General features: G+C 31.4%; 1 protein-coding gene across 3 annotated transcripts in view; it reads right to left on the bottom strand.

Annotated features, from left to right (window-relative positions):
* The window catches only part of LOC111642571 (protein PRRC2C-like), a 70,462-nt gene extending 54,482 nt beyond the window's left edge, over positions 1-15,980 (bottom strand). For all 3 annotated transcript variants that reach the window (XM_023388926.1, XM_023388928.1, XM_023388927.1), the window contains exons 1-4: positions 15,785-15,980; positions 7,278-7,464; positions 7,128-7,197; positions 2,484-2,703 (exon numbers count right to left, since the gene is read on the bottom strand). In XM_023388926.1, coding sequence (XP_023244694.1) covers positions 2,484-2,703; positions 7,128-7,197; positions 7,278-7,464; positions 15,785-15,899 — 592 coding nt within the window. In that variant the 5' untranslated portion in view covers positions 15,900-15,980. The remainder of the gene's footprint in view (positions 1-2,483; positions 2,704-7,127; positions 7,198-7,277; positions 7,465-15,784) is intronic.
* Between the last annotated feature and the right edge of the window lie 211 nt (positions 15,981-16,191).

Genomic DNA, 16,191 nt, shown 5'->3' with positions numbered 1-16,191 from the left:
TATCAATACAAAAGTAAGATTGTTAAAACATGCACTATAAAAACATATTAACTTTGACAAAAATTTACCTAAGTCATATAATTATGATTTACAGAAATTTGCAAAACAAAGGATATGTTAATAAAAATCTAAACAAAAATCAAACTTCATTTTTACAACATTCAAGAACACAGAATTGACAAAAATGGTTTCTTCTGTCTGTAAATTATAAAACCTGGTCTGTAGTTAGTGCTTTTCTGATTTTAGTCTTAAGGCCAACCAATCAGAGTTTAAAAGTGCTCTGAATTAAATTGGCAGAGTTTGGAGTTTATGCATTGTTTTAGTTTTGCTTCATTTTCAGCAGACCATTCATTTTTGTATACTTTCAGCTAGTACCAGAATCATTCAATTGGATGCTTAATGCAATTGAATCTTCCAGTATAATGATGTTCTCTTTGCTGACAACAAAAATTGCATCTGTTGTGTAAAGTACAGGTACAAGGTCCTGAGAGAAGATATAAAGACTATTTGGGTGGTGCTTTTTCAAAAATGGGATCAGCCTCTTAACATATTCCTTTATGTACACTTCTTTGTTGGTGCAGAGACAAGAGCATGCTATGAATGCTCAAAATCTTCCTTTTGGATTGATTGCTAATACATGTTGTTGCCAGTAGAGAGTCACATAAGAAGGAAAATATAACAATAGCCAGACCATTTGAAGCTTTAAAATTTTCATTGCACATTTTTCTCAGTAGAGTCCTTTGCAACTTCAGATTTTTTTTTTACTTTTTGATGACTTTCACTTCTGAAGGACAATATTTTGCTCAACAGTAATGTTTTTTAATGTACTGATAAAATATTTGAACTTTCTTCCACATTTTTTTCAGTGGAATGTCTAACTTTTCTGACGCCTCTCTTTCCAATGACTCCCTTTTCCTATCTGTCATTTTAATTCTCTTTTGCCCACTTCCTGAATCTCAATAGTTTTAACCTGCTTTCCAGCTATTCTATGATGCTGTAAATTGACTGACTTGCCTTTTGCCAAAATGCTTATCTATGAAGCTTCTCTTTTTCCTCATGTTATTTGTAAAGTTCACCAACTACAATTTTTTTTCACCCTTCATTAACCTATGTCATTTTAAATTTTGATTAATATTGTTAAGACAACAAATTTAAATCTACAGAATCTGAGCAAGAATCTATACTAGCACATTCTTACATTAAAAAAAAGAAAAGCCTACCAAATTCGCACAAAGTCTTAGTTTTTATAGGCGTGTAATGTATAAAAATGTTTTATAAATAACCCAAATTAAATTTTTTTGCATTATATTTAAATAATGACTAAGTTTAAACTTTCCTTTCAAAGTACCAGCTTACCAAAAATAAAGCTATTTATTTATTTGGAAATTAAATCACTTTAATATACTAGACTTTCTTGCAATTTCTAATCATTGAATATTTCAATGACAAAAATTTTCTTGGGTATTTAATTTTATATCATCTAATCAAATTTTAGTGTCATGTTTCTCATTTAAAACTTTAAATAAAAAAAAATATTTTGCACGTGTTTTTATTGAATACACTTATGAACTTTCTTAGAGACCTTTACAGAGAGAAGTCCAACCCTACTCAAGACATGATACACTACCCCCTTTATCTCCCCACCCCATTGACTTTTAACCATCAAAATTTAATAGCATCAATCTCCCTAATATACAAACTCCCTGCAAAATTTCAAAAATTTTCAACAAAAAGCACAGGAGTTATTAATTTAATTAATTAAGCTTCAAAGAAAGTGAACAAAATTGTGCATCACACACACAGAAACCCCCCCTTTTTTTGTTGCAAATCTCAATGTTTCAAGGTCCCAAGTCCAAAAATGAAAAAATGTTGAAGGGGTCATTTTTTCAACATAATACCTTCCTTCTGTTATATATAAAATAGAGCCAGGAAAGTAAAAATTCAAAAACTTAATTTTAACAGCAGTTTTAACCCTTTATTGCTTGACGGGACTTTCTAGTCCCACTATCTTTGATATTTTTTATTTCATAGTGCATGCATTATAGCTTTCTGGGACTTACATTTTATCTAAATATATATAACTCAAAGGTGACTGACATAGTGATCTATCAACACACAGCCCAAACCACTGGACAGATCGGGCTGAAATTTGGCATGCAGGTAGATGTTATGACGTAGGCATCCGCTAAGAAAGGATTTTGATCAATTCTGCCCCCAAGGGGATAAAATAGGGGATGAATGTTTGTATGAAACTTTGTCAATTTTAAACCGATCGGGCTGAGACTTTGCATGCATAAAGCTACTATAACGTATGCGTCCCCTAAGGAAGGATTTTGATAAATTCCACCCCTAAGGGGATAAAATAGGGGATGAAAGTTTGTATAAATCTTCTTAGATTTTCGACTGATTGAACTGAAATTAAAGANAAATATACATAATTGTTAAAAATTCAATTTAAAAATAAACGGAAATCAATTACTTACTTTGAGGTCGGAGACTTGGTCCTGGTCCATACTGTGAATCTGCATTTGACTTCCGGTTGCCTTCTGTTTGTGCATCCCCACCAGCTAGCTTCGGGAATTCCTGAGGAAAAAATGGCGACTGATGGCCCAAGAAGTTCCTTTCTTGACCACCATCCTCTTCGTTTGATGTAACACTGCTCCAAGTTTTGCTTGATCCAGTACTTGCACTGGAAGTGGGTGTCTGAAAAATTAAACCAATTATGTGTGGTAATTTAATAAATAGCTAGATATTCCCTGCAAACAAATTCATTGATAGCAATTTCATGGACAAAAACTTTCAATAGGGTATTTTTAACTTATCAAAAATTTCACTTATACATGAAAATATTTTTCAATTAAGTATCATTTTTCATTTTATCAAACAACAAAATTATCTTTTCGTATATAAAAGACTTGAGAAATTTCATACTAAATCACTCAAAATATACCCATAATTAAAGCAGGTGATACACACTTATGAAGTAGCCAACATAAAAATTCACTACAGCCAAACAGATTACATTAAGCTATATTAAATAATGCAACTAATTACTAGTTAACTGTCAAGTAGTTTGGCCTAGAGGTAGACAGTAGGAGCCATCTCTTGATAAATTTAATTAATTAATTTAGAAAGTACTAAAAGAAAAGAATTGGCCTGAAATGGGACTTGAATCTGCAGCTCCCACAAAAAATAAAAAACACTTCACTTCTCATAACAGAATTATGCAAAGTAACAATTATTATTAAATTAAAATTACTGTTAATCCCAAACAGCATAAAGTAAATTTTTGTGTAATTTATATTTTCTTACAATAAAATCCTAGAACAAGTTTATATGCACTAGATGAGAAAATGACATGTTAGTAAGATTTAAGAAAACTTTTTTTTACAAAATTAAACAAGACTTCTAAATACTAAATATAAAATAATTTAGATTTAAGAAATTTTTACAATAATTTACAAAATATGAACATTTTCCAAGTTTAAACACTTTTCCACATTAGATTCTTTTTCTTTTACTAATGTTATTCATAATAATTTGCAAACTAGGTAACTCAACTTCCACTAATTAGTATTCATCTTTTAATACTTGTGTTATATTTATTTCTATCAACAGCATTACATTCAAACATCTAACAATTGCATATTTTCATATTGTTTAATACATTTTTTAAATTCTCAATTTATTGACTAATTTTATTCAATGAATGCATTCAGCAGAGTTAACAGTTATTAAATGAGCAAAGGTGTTTTAACTGGTAGCTGTTACATGGCAATGTGGATCTGCTGAATGACAAGTGACATATGCATTGGAACAGGAAGTTGGTGGCATTAGTAGTAGTTTCTGCTTTCACATTTATGAATTTATGTTTATTTAAGTTAAAGATGGAATTATTTCATTAAATTTATGTTAGACATATCTGTTTTTAGTGATTCATGAACATTTAAAGTGTGCAATGCCATAATGTTGTAAATGCCAGTAAACAAACTTTTCAGGAGAGAGGGAAAAAAACACTTTCTAGTGAATAAATTGAAGGAATTCATTTCAATTTTAAAATAAAATGGTAAAAAAATCTCACTAGGTTACAAATTCTCTGGAATAACAATGATGAAAACGTAAGTCATAACATTTTAAGTGCAAAACGTCACGACTTGCACTTTAAAACATTGTGGCTTGCACATAAATTCAACTTCAAAATACAGCCACATACAGAGCTACTATCACCACTATTTTGATTTGTTGTTTTTTTTGGCAGCAGAAAACATTGTTTAAAATCTATTTCTTCAATAAAATTATTTTGCAAATAATGGCATTTACAACATTATAGCACTGCACACTTCACTTACTGGAGTATTAATGCTGCAATGAATACCATTGTATTGATATATAATGTCTTTACTTCCTTGCATGTGCACAGCCATCATCCATCATCATTCAGTTGCAGCTAGTCCCTTGTTACACTTAGTAACCAGGGACAGGCCACTTCAAAAGTGTAATTGAGGAAGAACAACCAATCAGAATGGACAAAAGAAAGAACAAAGATCAATATAATCTTCAACAATCAAGGACACCTTGCACTTGGTTAGTTAATGTTCCAAATAACCAAGACACCATGTGTCAACGCACTAAAGGCAATTTCCCGCCAATTGTGTGTTATGAACAGCTCTACGTCATCTGAGACAACTGTTATCTCTTGTACAGATAACAACCAAGTCCCCACAAACCACCAACTTGAATCTTCATCACCAGACAAAAACCCATTGTTTCTGCCCAGGGGTTTATCATCCACCAGCCACCTCCAGCACCAAAGAACTCCTCTTATCTACTGATCAATCATCACATCTGAACACAACCTCAGATATGAATATTTGTATAGTGTAAGTTCTCCTGAATTACAATAAACAGTTTTATGTTAGACACTTGACATTATTGTCACTTCTACCACCACCCACATGCAAATAGACCCTAGATCATCACTAATGCGGAATTAACTGAATTTCCCCTAAAAGTCGGCAAACTTACGTTGATATGATGATCTATTGATTTTAAAAAAAACCTCTCTTAAAGTGGTGTAAAAGTATACAAATAATTTTAGAATATTTGCAACAATTAAGACCTCCTCAGTCATAGAAATAATTTTAAATGTTAAAACTTATTATATGAAAAAATATCACTAATGCTTCAAATCGCTAATGAAAGAATAATCTTTTAAAAACTTAAAACCCATGTTATATTATTTCTGAACTCAGTCCAAAAGCCTAGAACTTTTGATCAAAAGCAAAGATATACCAATTGTACATTACATACTCCAGGACATAAATTTTAATGTAAATACAAATGCTTTTGGCCATATTTATGGACCTTCATCAGGTAATAGAGCTGAGAACAGTTCTATCTGATGAAGGCCCATAAATATGGCTGAAAGCATTTGTGGTATAAATGTCCACTGAAACCTGATGCTTAGCAAATAGACACCCGTGATTGCCGTAAATAATCAGGCTATAATTTGGAAGTATTAATTACAAATTACAAATAAATTTGGCATTAGAGGGAGGCGTTAGGTACCATCACATATTAAATTTAATAATTATAATATTTAATTAATTTAGAATAAACTGAAAGAAAAGAATCAGCCTGAGTGGGACTCGAACCCGCAACTCCTGCTTACTGTCCAGACGCATTGCCAGTTGATCTCCTCTTCCAGTATATATAAGCTTAATGTATAACCATAGACGATTAATACAGTGCAGACTGGGGACACACCCGTGCCCTCAGCCAGAAACATCCACTCAAGGTACATCAGTCGGCCAAGAGGAGATCAGACTGAAGGGCCAAGTAATGTAACTGGCAATGCGTCTGCACAGTAAACGGGAGTTGTGGGTTCAAGTCCTGCTTTGGGCTGATTCTTTTCTTTCAATTTATTCTAAATTAATTAAATATTATAATTATTAAATTTAATACGTGATGGCACCTAATGCTGCCATCTAATGCCAGATTTATTTGCAATTCATAATTAATATTTCCAAATTATAGCCCAATTATTTATGGCAATCGTGAATGTCTATTAGCATTTGTATTTATGTCCTGGAGGAACAGAAATTAGTATAAAAGCAAAAAACACTATTGGTGTGTTTTTGCTTTTATATTACTTCATTTAAAACATCTAAGAATTCAAAATTAATAAATCAAAGACAATTCAGAGTTCATGTCCATATCATCACTTATCAAGCACATTCAACAGAAAAATATCCATGTATAAAAAGAATATACAAATACAAATCAACCCTACATTCAAATCTAAACTAAGGGAGTAAAACATTAAAATCATTAATAATAATAAATTATACAAAATAATATAGCATTATAGGGATTAGACTACACAGTAATAAAAATGAAATATGAAATTAGTAGAGGAAGAAATGAAACAAAGTTAATAAAAGACAAAATAAAATAAACACCTTAATATACACAGTACAAATTATTAATTCAATAATGAAATGAAACTACATCCATGACAGTATGTGATGTACTAACAGACAAAACTGAGGAAGTAGTAAAAATTCTCTGCTGATTCATGATTTGTCAATAATAGCATAAAGGTAGATGAACATGTGTGGCACAGAAAGAACAAGTGCTATAGAAATCACAATACCACTTATGGAAGAGTCATACATGTGGCAAATCACTGTGTTTTTTTACTGCACAACAAAAAAATTCAAGATGAACAAAAACAATTATATTCATTTAAATTTAAATGTGGTATTTTTAAATTTCCTTCTTCTTTTGATAAGAAAATGAAATTATTTAAAGAAGTGATCTAACGTTATGAATACTTTCAAAAGTTTTCTACATGGAGAGCTACTCTTAGATTCAAAATGCCATATAATGCCAACAAATCAACATTACTAGTGGCTGTTAGAAGTGTAGCAATACTGTAAATATCACAAAAGTTGGAATGACATCTACTTTCTCCAAACTGGCAAACAGTATTGAGACTGTTTCTGCAAACATGCCATTTTTTATGCACCACACATGTGTATCAATCTCAATCCTATAATGTGCTATACATTTATTCAATAATCTGCTTATTTAAAAATATATAAAACACAATATTTGATACATACCTTTTGTGAAGAAAGACCCTGTGATGCTGAAGTAGTGGATGGTTGCTGTTGCGATTGTTGCTGTGTCCCACTAAAATATATCAATCAAACATTACTTTGTTTTTATTAACAAGTTTCAAATTATGCTTTTCATTATTAAGTTAATTTTACCTTATCTCTTCTGATTTCCCCTTTTCTTTGGTAGAAGTTCCCCATCCTTGGCCTCCACTAGGTACAAGGCTTATATTAGGATTATTGCCACTGTTTTCACTTTTCAGACTAGGGAGATTAGCAGGTGGTGGCATACGGCGCCCAGCACCAACCTTCCCCAAGGACTGCAATCCATGTTTAGGTAAAACTAAAATAAAATCAAATTTATGAATTATATTTTATCATATAATAAGAAACAAAAATAAAAATTAAAACTTTTTTAAAGTCAACAATTTGGAACTATAAAAACTTTTCAGTATCCTCATCATTTTTTCATAAATTATTAATTTATGAACTAATAAATTGTTTCAAATAATGTGAAATACAAAGTTTGATCAATTCAATATAAAACATATTTTATACACAGTGTGGTGTCAAAATCCAGACAAAATTCAATTTCAAATTCCCACTGTTCTATACCACCGGTAGATGTGTTTGGCATTCAAATATCTTGACAAATGTACTAAACCATCATAACCTCAAACAGTCGCAATGTTAAAACCAAGTGCGGAGTATAGCCAAAGAGCCACAATTATCAACAGTGTTCACACTGGATATTTGGCAACAGAAATCATTTGGTTCTTCGGGTAACCAAGATCAACTGTGTATGATGTCGTCACAAAGTACAACGAGTCAGAGAAGTTCAACGAAGGTTTTACAACATCAGCAAGGAAAACTCACTTGAAGGAGCATGTTGTCAGGACGCCCAAAATCATTTAATGGGCTCAGGAGCTGATTTTTAGGATTCAGGTCAGTCAATCTGGAAATTGTCGTCTGTTGTTGGTGTGAGCGAGAAAACTATGTATAGAATCGTAGAGGAGGACCTCCACTACAAGTCTTACACAATTAAAGTGAGTCATTTGGTGCAAAATTGGTTGTTGGACAATGTTGACATGTTTTGATCAAAAGAATTCTGGGCTCCCAACAGCCCAGATTTGAATCCTTTGGACTTCTACATATGGAGCTTAGTTGAAAGGGTCACAAAAAAGTCCAGGCATCCAAATGTCACATCATTGATTAAGAGTCGCTATTGATGCGGCATTCACCAATATGGACCATGACACATCAAAGCGTGCCTGTGCACGCTTCAGACCAAGAATGGAGGCGGTCATTCAGACAGGAGGGAAATATATTGAGTAAATGTATTCTTTATGGCATTACAAACAATGTGGTTAAAAAAAATTTGTAACCTTTTTACAATAAAAAATATGTTTGGAAAAAATGTGTAATTTGGATTTTGGCACCGCACACCATATATGTATTAAATGATAAAAATATTTAATTAATAAAACTTGTAATCTGGACATCTTTTAATTAATTTTATGTTACTAGTTACAAAGAATTTTTTAGCCAGAACTTTTAAATTTCTTTCAAAACATTAAATTAAAACAACTATTATTTTATTTCTCAACATCACAAAATTTAAATCTTATATTAAACAATTTTATTTCAATGCAAGATAAACTGTCATCTATAGTAAATAGTCAGTTAAATTGAGCAAGGAAATCAAAATTTGTTAGACTATTTTAAGACTAAATAAATTTATGTAATCTATACTTTTTTTTTTATTCTAAGAGATCAATGGCATGTTATTGGACCTCTTTCCACTTAGAGATCACTAAGAGACCCAATGTTATATAAGGAAGTATGTTTTATGTCTCCCCCTCTGTGTGTGTGTGTGTGTGTGTGTGTGTGTGTGTGTGTGTGTGTGTGTGTGTGTGAAAATTAAGTGGTATGTGCAGTGAATGGCTAATGCCATGCTCTGACAGGCATCCACAGATGAATTAAAGGTCATGAAAAGTAGTTGCTGATAATCTCAGATGATAAAGTCCTCTTCTAAGAAAAACAATTATCAAAACAAGGAAAAATAGGGTGTGAAACCAGGATAGAGGTTCATCAGATGAACCATGCTCACCCAGAAAGATAGGCTTATGTATTGTTTGGCAATAACTAAGCTGTAGCTTTTAGGCTAACGCATCTGTGCATACAGATGCGTTAGGCTAGCTACAGATGCATTAGCCTAAAAGAAGGGAAAGTTTCTAGTTTGCATGCACATCATGTGCAGAGGCAATTAGACAACAGAAAAAAAGATGGATAATCAAATTATTCCAAAATAAATAATCAAAAATTAAACAACAAAAATCAGACACAGAAGGGAAAAGAAGAGAGAGAGAGTGAACCCATTATTCCACCAGTTGTAGCATCACTATTCTTGAAGTCAGAAGAGATGACCAGAGCAGAGAAGTAAACAGGTGATTCATAAATACCCTCATCAGTGGATGTGGGAGTATGCCAAAAAAAGAACAACCTAGTATCCTGCACTAGAAAGCAGTAGCTGAGATCTGGTTTACATCAGCCAGCTAAAAGGTCTGTCTATATAGACAAAAACGCACTCTTACTTAATTGTATTGTAGAAAAATACACTAAAATTCAAATTTTCTATCTTTTCCGACTTCAGAGAAAAAGATAGAAAATTTGAATTTGTGTATTTTTCTACAATACAATTAAGTAAGAGTGACCATTGATCTGACTTCATTGTTTTAAATAGTTTATTTTTTAAATATAGACAAAAACTCCTTACAAGAAAAGAAAAGCTCAAGTAAAAATCAAGGACAGAAGTAACAAGATACAAGAGAAAGGAAGAGGAAAAAAGTTTCAGCCAACAGACTAGCCAAAAAAAATCTATTCAATAAAATCCATCCAATAAACAGAGCGTTGAAAAATATATCACACTAACTTTATAATGCTTTGCAGCTATTTCGTAACATATCACAAACATTTTTTGGTCCACTCTAGGACCTTCTTCAGGTGGAGTTCTAGAGAAAACTTTTTTCATGCCCTCAAGAGTTGTTTTTCATCTTTAAAATTGATTAAAAGGCCCTGGCACTGGCCAAAACTTACAAATACAAATTTATGAAAATTCATAGCAAACAAAGTATTTGACAATACAAGCACAAGTGCTCCAATGCTCACAACAACCCAAGCAAGAGTTCACACCAATTCATAGATCAGTAGCATCTGGGCAGAAAATCTGTTGAAGCAGTTAATAGCAAAAAGTTTACAAGCAGCAGGCAATAGCAAAGGCAACTAAAAAGCATTCTATCAGAGATAGAATTACAAAAAAATATATTTCTTCAGACTATACATACAGGATGAGTCAATTTCATTTGGTTCCTTCAGACATTTTAGAGGTTATAACAATTCCACGGTGGACGAGTAGCCTACAATAAAAGGTTGACTATGTCGTGGAATTGTTATTACCTCAATAGTATGTGAAGGGACCGAATGAAATTGACTCACCCTGTGTGTATTGTCTCAAGAAATATATTTTTTTTTGTAAAAGTAAATTCGTCCAAGCAATTTTTAAAAATGTATTTAAGAGATAGAATTAATTCCAAGAGATCTGACACTTTTCTAGTTGGTTATTGAAAATGTGGTGTGTTTGCACATCAAAGCTTTTAGTAGAGTAGATAATCATTCCGCTGTGGCCAAAAATTCTGGTGAATTTGAGGTAACATTAGTAAGTAGTCAGACAGAAGTTCTAGACCCTATTGGGACTAACTGAATTTGAGCAGTAAATCAAAAAAACAAAGGGCATAGTCAACACTCAGAAAATTTTATTAAGAGAAAAACATGTTCCAGAGCAACTGAAAATTTTGGATTATTAGGGATAACATTAATTAGTTGCCAAATAGACTCAAGTTCCTTTGGCCTCTATCTAGTTGTCTGAAAAGTTGTGTGATTTTAATTTAGTCTGTTCAATAATTTAGTGGTACCATTTTTATTTATAAAATTAATGGCCATGCATGCCTTGATGTTCTTACTGTTTTTTACAGAGACTGTTTTATGTCAACCATTTGCTTGACGGAAATAATCCAGAGCAGATAGGCAATTGTCATCCTTAAGTATTACAAAAATTTTAAATATCTACAGTGCATTTACCATCCTAACAGTATTTCATGTTCTAAGCACTTTCTGAAGAAACAAACTTGAAAAATTGAATTTGAATTATTCTAAGTTTTATGCTCTAAATCAAATGTGTTTTAATCTTATGGAGTCTTTTATATAATAGATCAATTATAATTAATTAATTAATTTTAAATAACATCTAAAAGGAAAATAGTTTCAAATGGAATTCAGATCCACAAATGCAAATATTTAAGGTGTTGTCCAAACTATTTTAAGCCTTGTTTTTTGGAGGTACATATAAGTTACAATCACAATATACAATGGAACCTCACATAACGAGCAAAACAACTTGTAAAAATTGAATCACTTAACAAGCAATGTTTCACATAACGAGTGACGAGGAGAGGGGAAATCCTGGATTGTGCACATGCTACATCAGTCTGTGTTTAGCACTTGTTCCGCTAGCATCTTAGTGTCGCTCATGATCACACATTTTTCCAAACTTGTGTTNAGCTAATACTTTACATAGCTGCTTTACATGATTCAAATATTTTCGCCATGAAAACTGTCCTGTATTCAATAACTGCTTCCATTGGAAATATGCATACTATATATGAATTTACAGTAGAACGTCGATTATCCGAAAGCCAATCATCCGAAAGAATTCCAGTCGGCAAATTTAAATTTTTGCCACTGCTGTGGCGCTGCAATCTTTGGCTATGTCTTGGGCTACTCAAATATTTTACATCTTTGATTCTAAATTAACTTCTGAAGTATAATTTTTTATTGTTTTTATATTTTTCAATATATTTATTTAGTTCGTACAAAATAAAAAAATAATTTTTAACAATACAATAGTCTTCATTAGATACTACGTACCTCCGAAACCTTTAACCAATGTGAATAAATTTAACATTACTAACGTTTTCAGACCCCTCCTGGGTCCTTCTTCAGGTAAAAATCGTCAAACTAACCATTTGTTTCGAAAGAATTTTTTTTTTAAAACATCGAACGATAGAACGGCATCACGTTTGGGAATATGGAACATGTGATGCCGTTCTATCGTTCGGTGTTTTAAAAAAAAAAATTCTTTCGAAGCGAATGGTTAGTTTGACGATTTTTACCTGAAGAAGGACCCAGGAGGGGTCTGAAAAACGCTAGTAATGTTAAATTTATTCACATCGGTTAAAGGTTTCAGAGGTACGTAGTATTTAGTAAACGCCAGTGTGTAGTTGTACATTATTATAGTCTTCATTAGGCTTAACATTGACGAAAATTCAACGCAAAGCGACACGCAACGGAGAAAAATTTCAACACGGGATAAATTAATATATTTTTTCGTGCATAATCGGTTATCCGAAACATCGATCTTCCGAACAAACCCAGTCCCCAATTGATTCGGATAATCGACGCTCTACTGTATTTATAATTATTAAATTTAATACAAGATGGCAGCATAACTGCTTACCTTTAGTCAAATTAATTAATATCTAATATTTAATTATAACCTTTACATAGCCCAAGAATTTGGCATATTGTTTGGTGTCTTCATTCTTCATCAGACATATTATCTGTGATTTTTTTGTTTCCTGCAAATTAAATTTGCATTCCAGGTTGGTTCATTCCGTGCTAAAAGATGAAGATGATTCACACTTCTTAACAATGTATATTGTGTAATTTTCTTTGAATAAATGTTATACATAAAGTATTTGAGTATTTTTTCGGCATGGAATGCCTTATCATATTTTACATTAATTTCTGTGGGGAAAACAGTTTTGCTTAATGAGTGTTTTGCATTACGAGCAAGATTTTGGAATGAATTATGCTTGTTAAGCACGGTCCCATTGTATCTTATAAATTGATTGTTTCTTCCAGATATTAGTAAAATTATTAATTAAAATACTTTAACAGATATTTAGATTTGTTGTCTGAATCACATCTTCCAACTGCTTCACTGGAGAACCCAAATAATCACACACTAAAATAAATTCCAATTCTCTAGTACTCTAAACATCCACTTTTAGAGAAGTCATCTCATAAGTTCAAAATATAGTACATAATAAATCTCTAATTTAAGAAATGTTTTAAAAATTCAGCAATATCAGATTGTTGTTATTTAATTATATGTAACTTTAGATTTACTAAAAAAGCTTTCAACTTTCTTGGTTTTTAAAAAAATGGTAATCTGCTAATCTCATTAACCAAATTTACTACTTTAATTGGATAAAGGATAACTGGTTTCAGTTCATAGAATCTCCTTTTAATTAATTTGTGTTTTAATAAATAAATTTTTTATTCATCACTGCCTACAGAAAGGAACCAGCTTCAAAGTACAATCAGGAGTAGGAACATAGAGCAAAAACCAATTGTCAAAAACTTGTTGATGTTCAGCTGTGCACCAATGATAAAGTATTGGTGCAAGATGACATACATACTGTCCTGAAGACCCAAAACAAAAGACTGGAATAAAATTTTACCATTCCACTAACAAGTCAGATGTAATAAAACAATTACTGGATTTAAATTGGGCTACTTTACTGCTTCTATTAATAATTACATAGTATGTTTAAATCCAGTAATGATTTGGTTTCATTATAAAATATCAGGCTTTGAGATGTTTATATATGTATGAAAGTCAGATGTACTGTACTACCCAAAGTTGGGTTTGTATGAAAAGCTAAATTTTTGAAAAAGTACTGAATTAATATGGTAGACAATTGATGAATGTACACACATCTGAACCTTTCATTTCTTGTGAATCTGTCAAAATTGATGACAGCATTAAAAAACACTTGATTCCCTTCATACAAAAACACCATAACATGGAAGATTTGGTGTTCTGGCCAGATGTAGCAATGGCCCACCATTATGCCCTCAAAATTACTAACTATCTTATAATGTCTCAATAAGCCTCATCATCAACTCAGCAGAATAGCAGCAAAGCTTTTCAAAAGTTTTTGGCCTACACCAATGACATTCATTAGAAAACAAAACAGTTCTTCTAAAATGGAATGCTTGAAACATGCACTTGAAACATACAATTTGATTGTATGAAATTTGACATTTGAATGTAAGATTTATTGAGACATTATATGATAGCTATCCAATTCCAAGTCTAAAGTTTTTTTAAAAATTATACTGACTACCTTCAAAGTACTGGGTGTGAGTTTGGGGAAAAAGAAAAAAACATCCAAATGTACCCCAGGTCTATCTCATTGAGAGATTTCGGGCACTGTAAAAAACAATGTGCCTCTAAAATAACGATCGACAACCTTCTTATAAAATCGATCTATCGATCATTTTTTTTTAAACATTTCGAATCGAAATGTTTAAAAGCAATGTGCCTCTCATCCTCGTAATATCAAGAACTTTAATTCATTCACGTGAATTTGGAGAAATATAAACACTGGGAAGAGATGTGGTACTCATGGCAGTGAGCAAAATTGAGATTTATAGAGTGAATGTGTCTAGGGACCATTATTTTACAAAGAGCGAATCTGAACTTACACATGAACTATCCAATGAACAAACCTGATCTTTGTATTATCATTTGTTCTAATACAACAATATAAATTTAAAATGATTCTCATTTTTGAACACTCCTTAAGAGTGTGAAAAGCAAAGAAATTCTACTCTGATAAAGAAGTAGGTGTGCAATTAAAAAAAATTATGAAGTTGGGGTGCTACTACCAGGAAAACACTGCTCTTGGCGATACAATTATCAACTTTCTTAATATTTTATTCTGCTAGAAATAAGGCTAAATGAAAATCAATTTACTCCTAATACACAAAATCATCATGAAACATCCATACTTGAAAATGTTAACTTAAACTTATAAATCATCAGTTTGAGATTCTAGATGAACATGAAACTGACTGACAGCTGTTTTTAATGTAATTTCTGCTCTAACAGATCTAAACACCTCATATCTTGATAACAAGTAATTCATTATTGGAAAGTTATTACCTGAACTGTTTGTTGGAAGGTTTGCTGTATTTTATTTTCAATGTAAGCACAGACATATTATCTTATAAATTTTTTGTGAACAAATTTTCTGGAGTTATATATTTACATTATAAATACATCAAATATATTATTTTTGTAAAATATCTGCAATCAAATTTTTAAAAAATTCAAGGGAATGCTTTTGTTCAAAAACTTTTATTAAAATGAAAAAAATTACACACACAAAAACCAGTGTTTTTAGGAAAATACTTAGAATCTAATAGGATGATTGGATTTACAAACATTAACTGTAAAATGTTAATTATTTTACCATAGTTTTTTTTAGCGATGTAATAAATTTTCCCATTATTACAACATAAACATCCAAACCTGATCATTACACATTAAAGCAAATAGCTTGATGGTTATATCAGGCTACATTGCTACTATTATTAATTAAATCCTAAGTAATTAAACAAATTTTCCTATCATAATAGATAAATTTAATACATTTTTACATGTATTTAATTTTTACATAAATACAATTAATCGCCTAGTTAATAAAAATTATTATAATATAAAAAAACCAAGTTAAAAAAAAATCAGTTCTTACCTGTGGCTTTAGGATTTTCAAGACTTTTTCCTTTGTATAAGCTATTTATGTCCAAAGCTACATACTTCGACTTTCCTTTCTCCCCCTTTGCTGTGAGCCCCGAGACTGCAGACATGCTGACCACAAGTCATTGAGTATATTAAGCACTGCACCCAGGGAACGGTCCGCTCCCTAAATAATTTTCAAAATATAAAGAGTTGATATTTTCTGTAAAATTAATTCCAGAATGCAACATATTAAATTACTAAAATTAGTCACACAATTATTAATGTTAACATAAAAATTCCATTGAAACCAAACCAAAATAATGGCAATTTAAAATTAAATAAGCATATTTTCATATTGCCATAAGCAATACTAAAAAGGAAATTATAAGAACTCAAGCACTTCAAATGACAGTTAAGACC

This window comes from Centruroides sculpturatus, unplaced genomic scaffold (genome assembly GCF_000671375.1).
Source record: "Centruroides sculpturatus isolate CEXI.00-Female unplaced genomic scaffold, Cexi_2.0 scaffold1693, whole genome shotgun sequence".
NCBI lineage: Eukaryota > Metazoa > Arthropoda > Arachnida > Scorpiones > Buthidae > Centruroides > Centruroides sculpturatus.
Note: the sequence above shows the minus strand (reverse complement) of the source record. Positions and strands in the feature narration are given on the sequence as shown.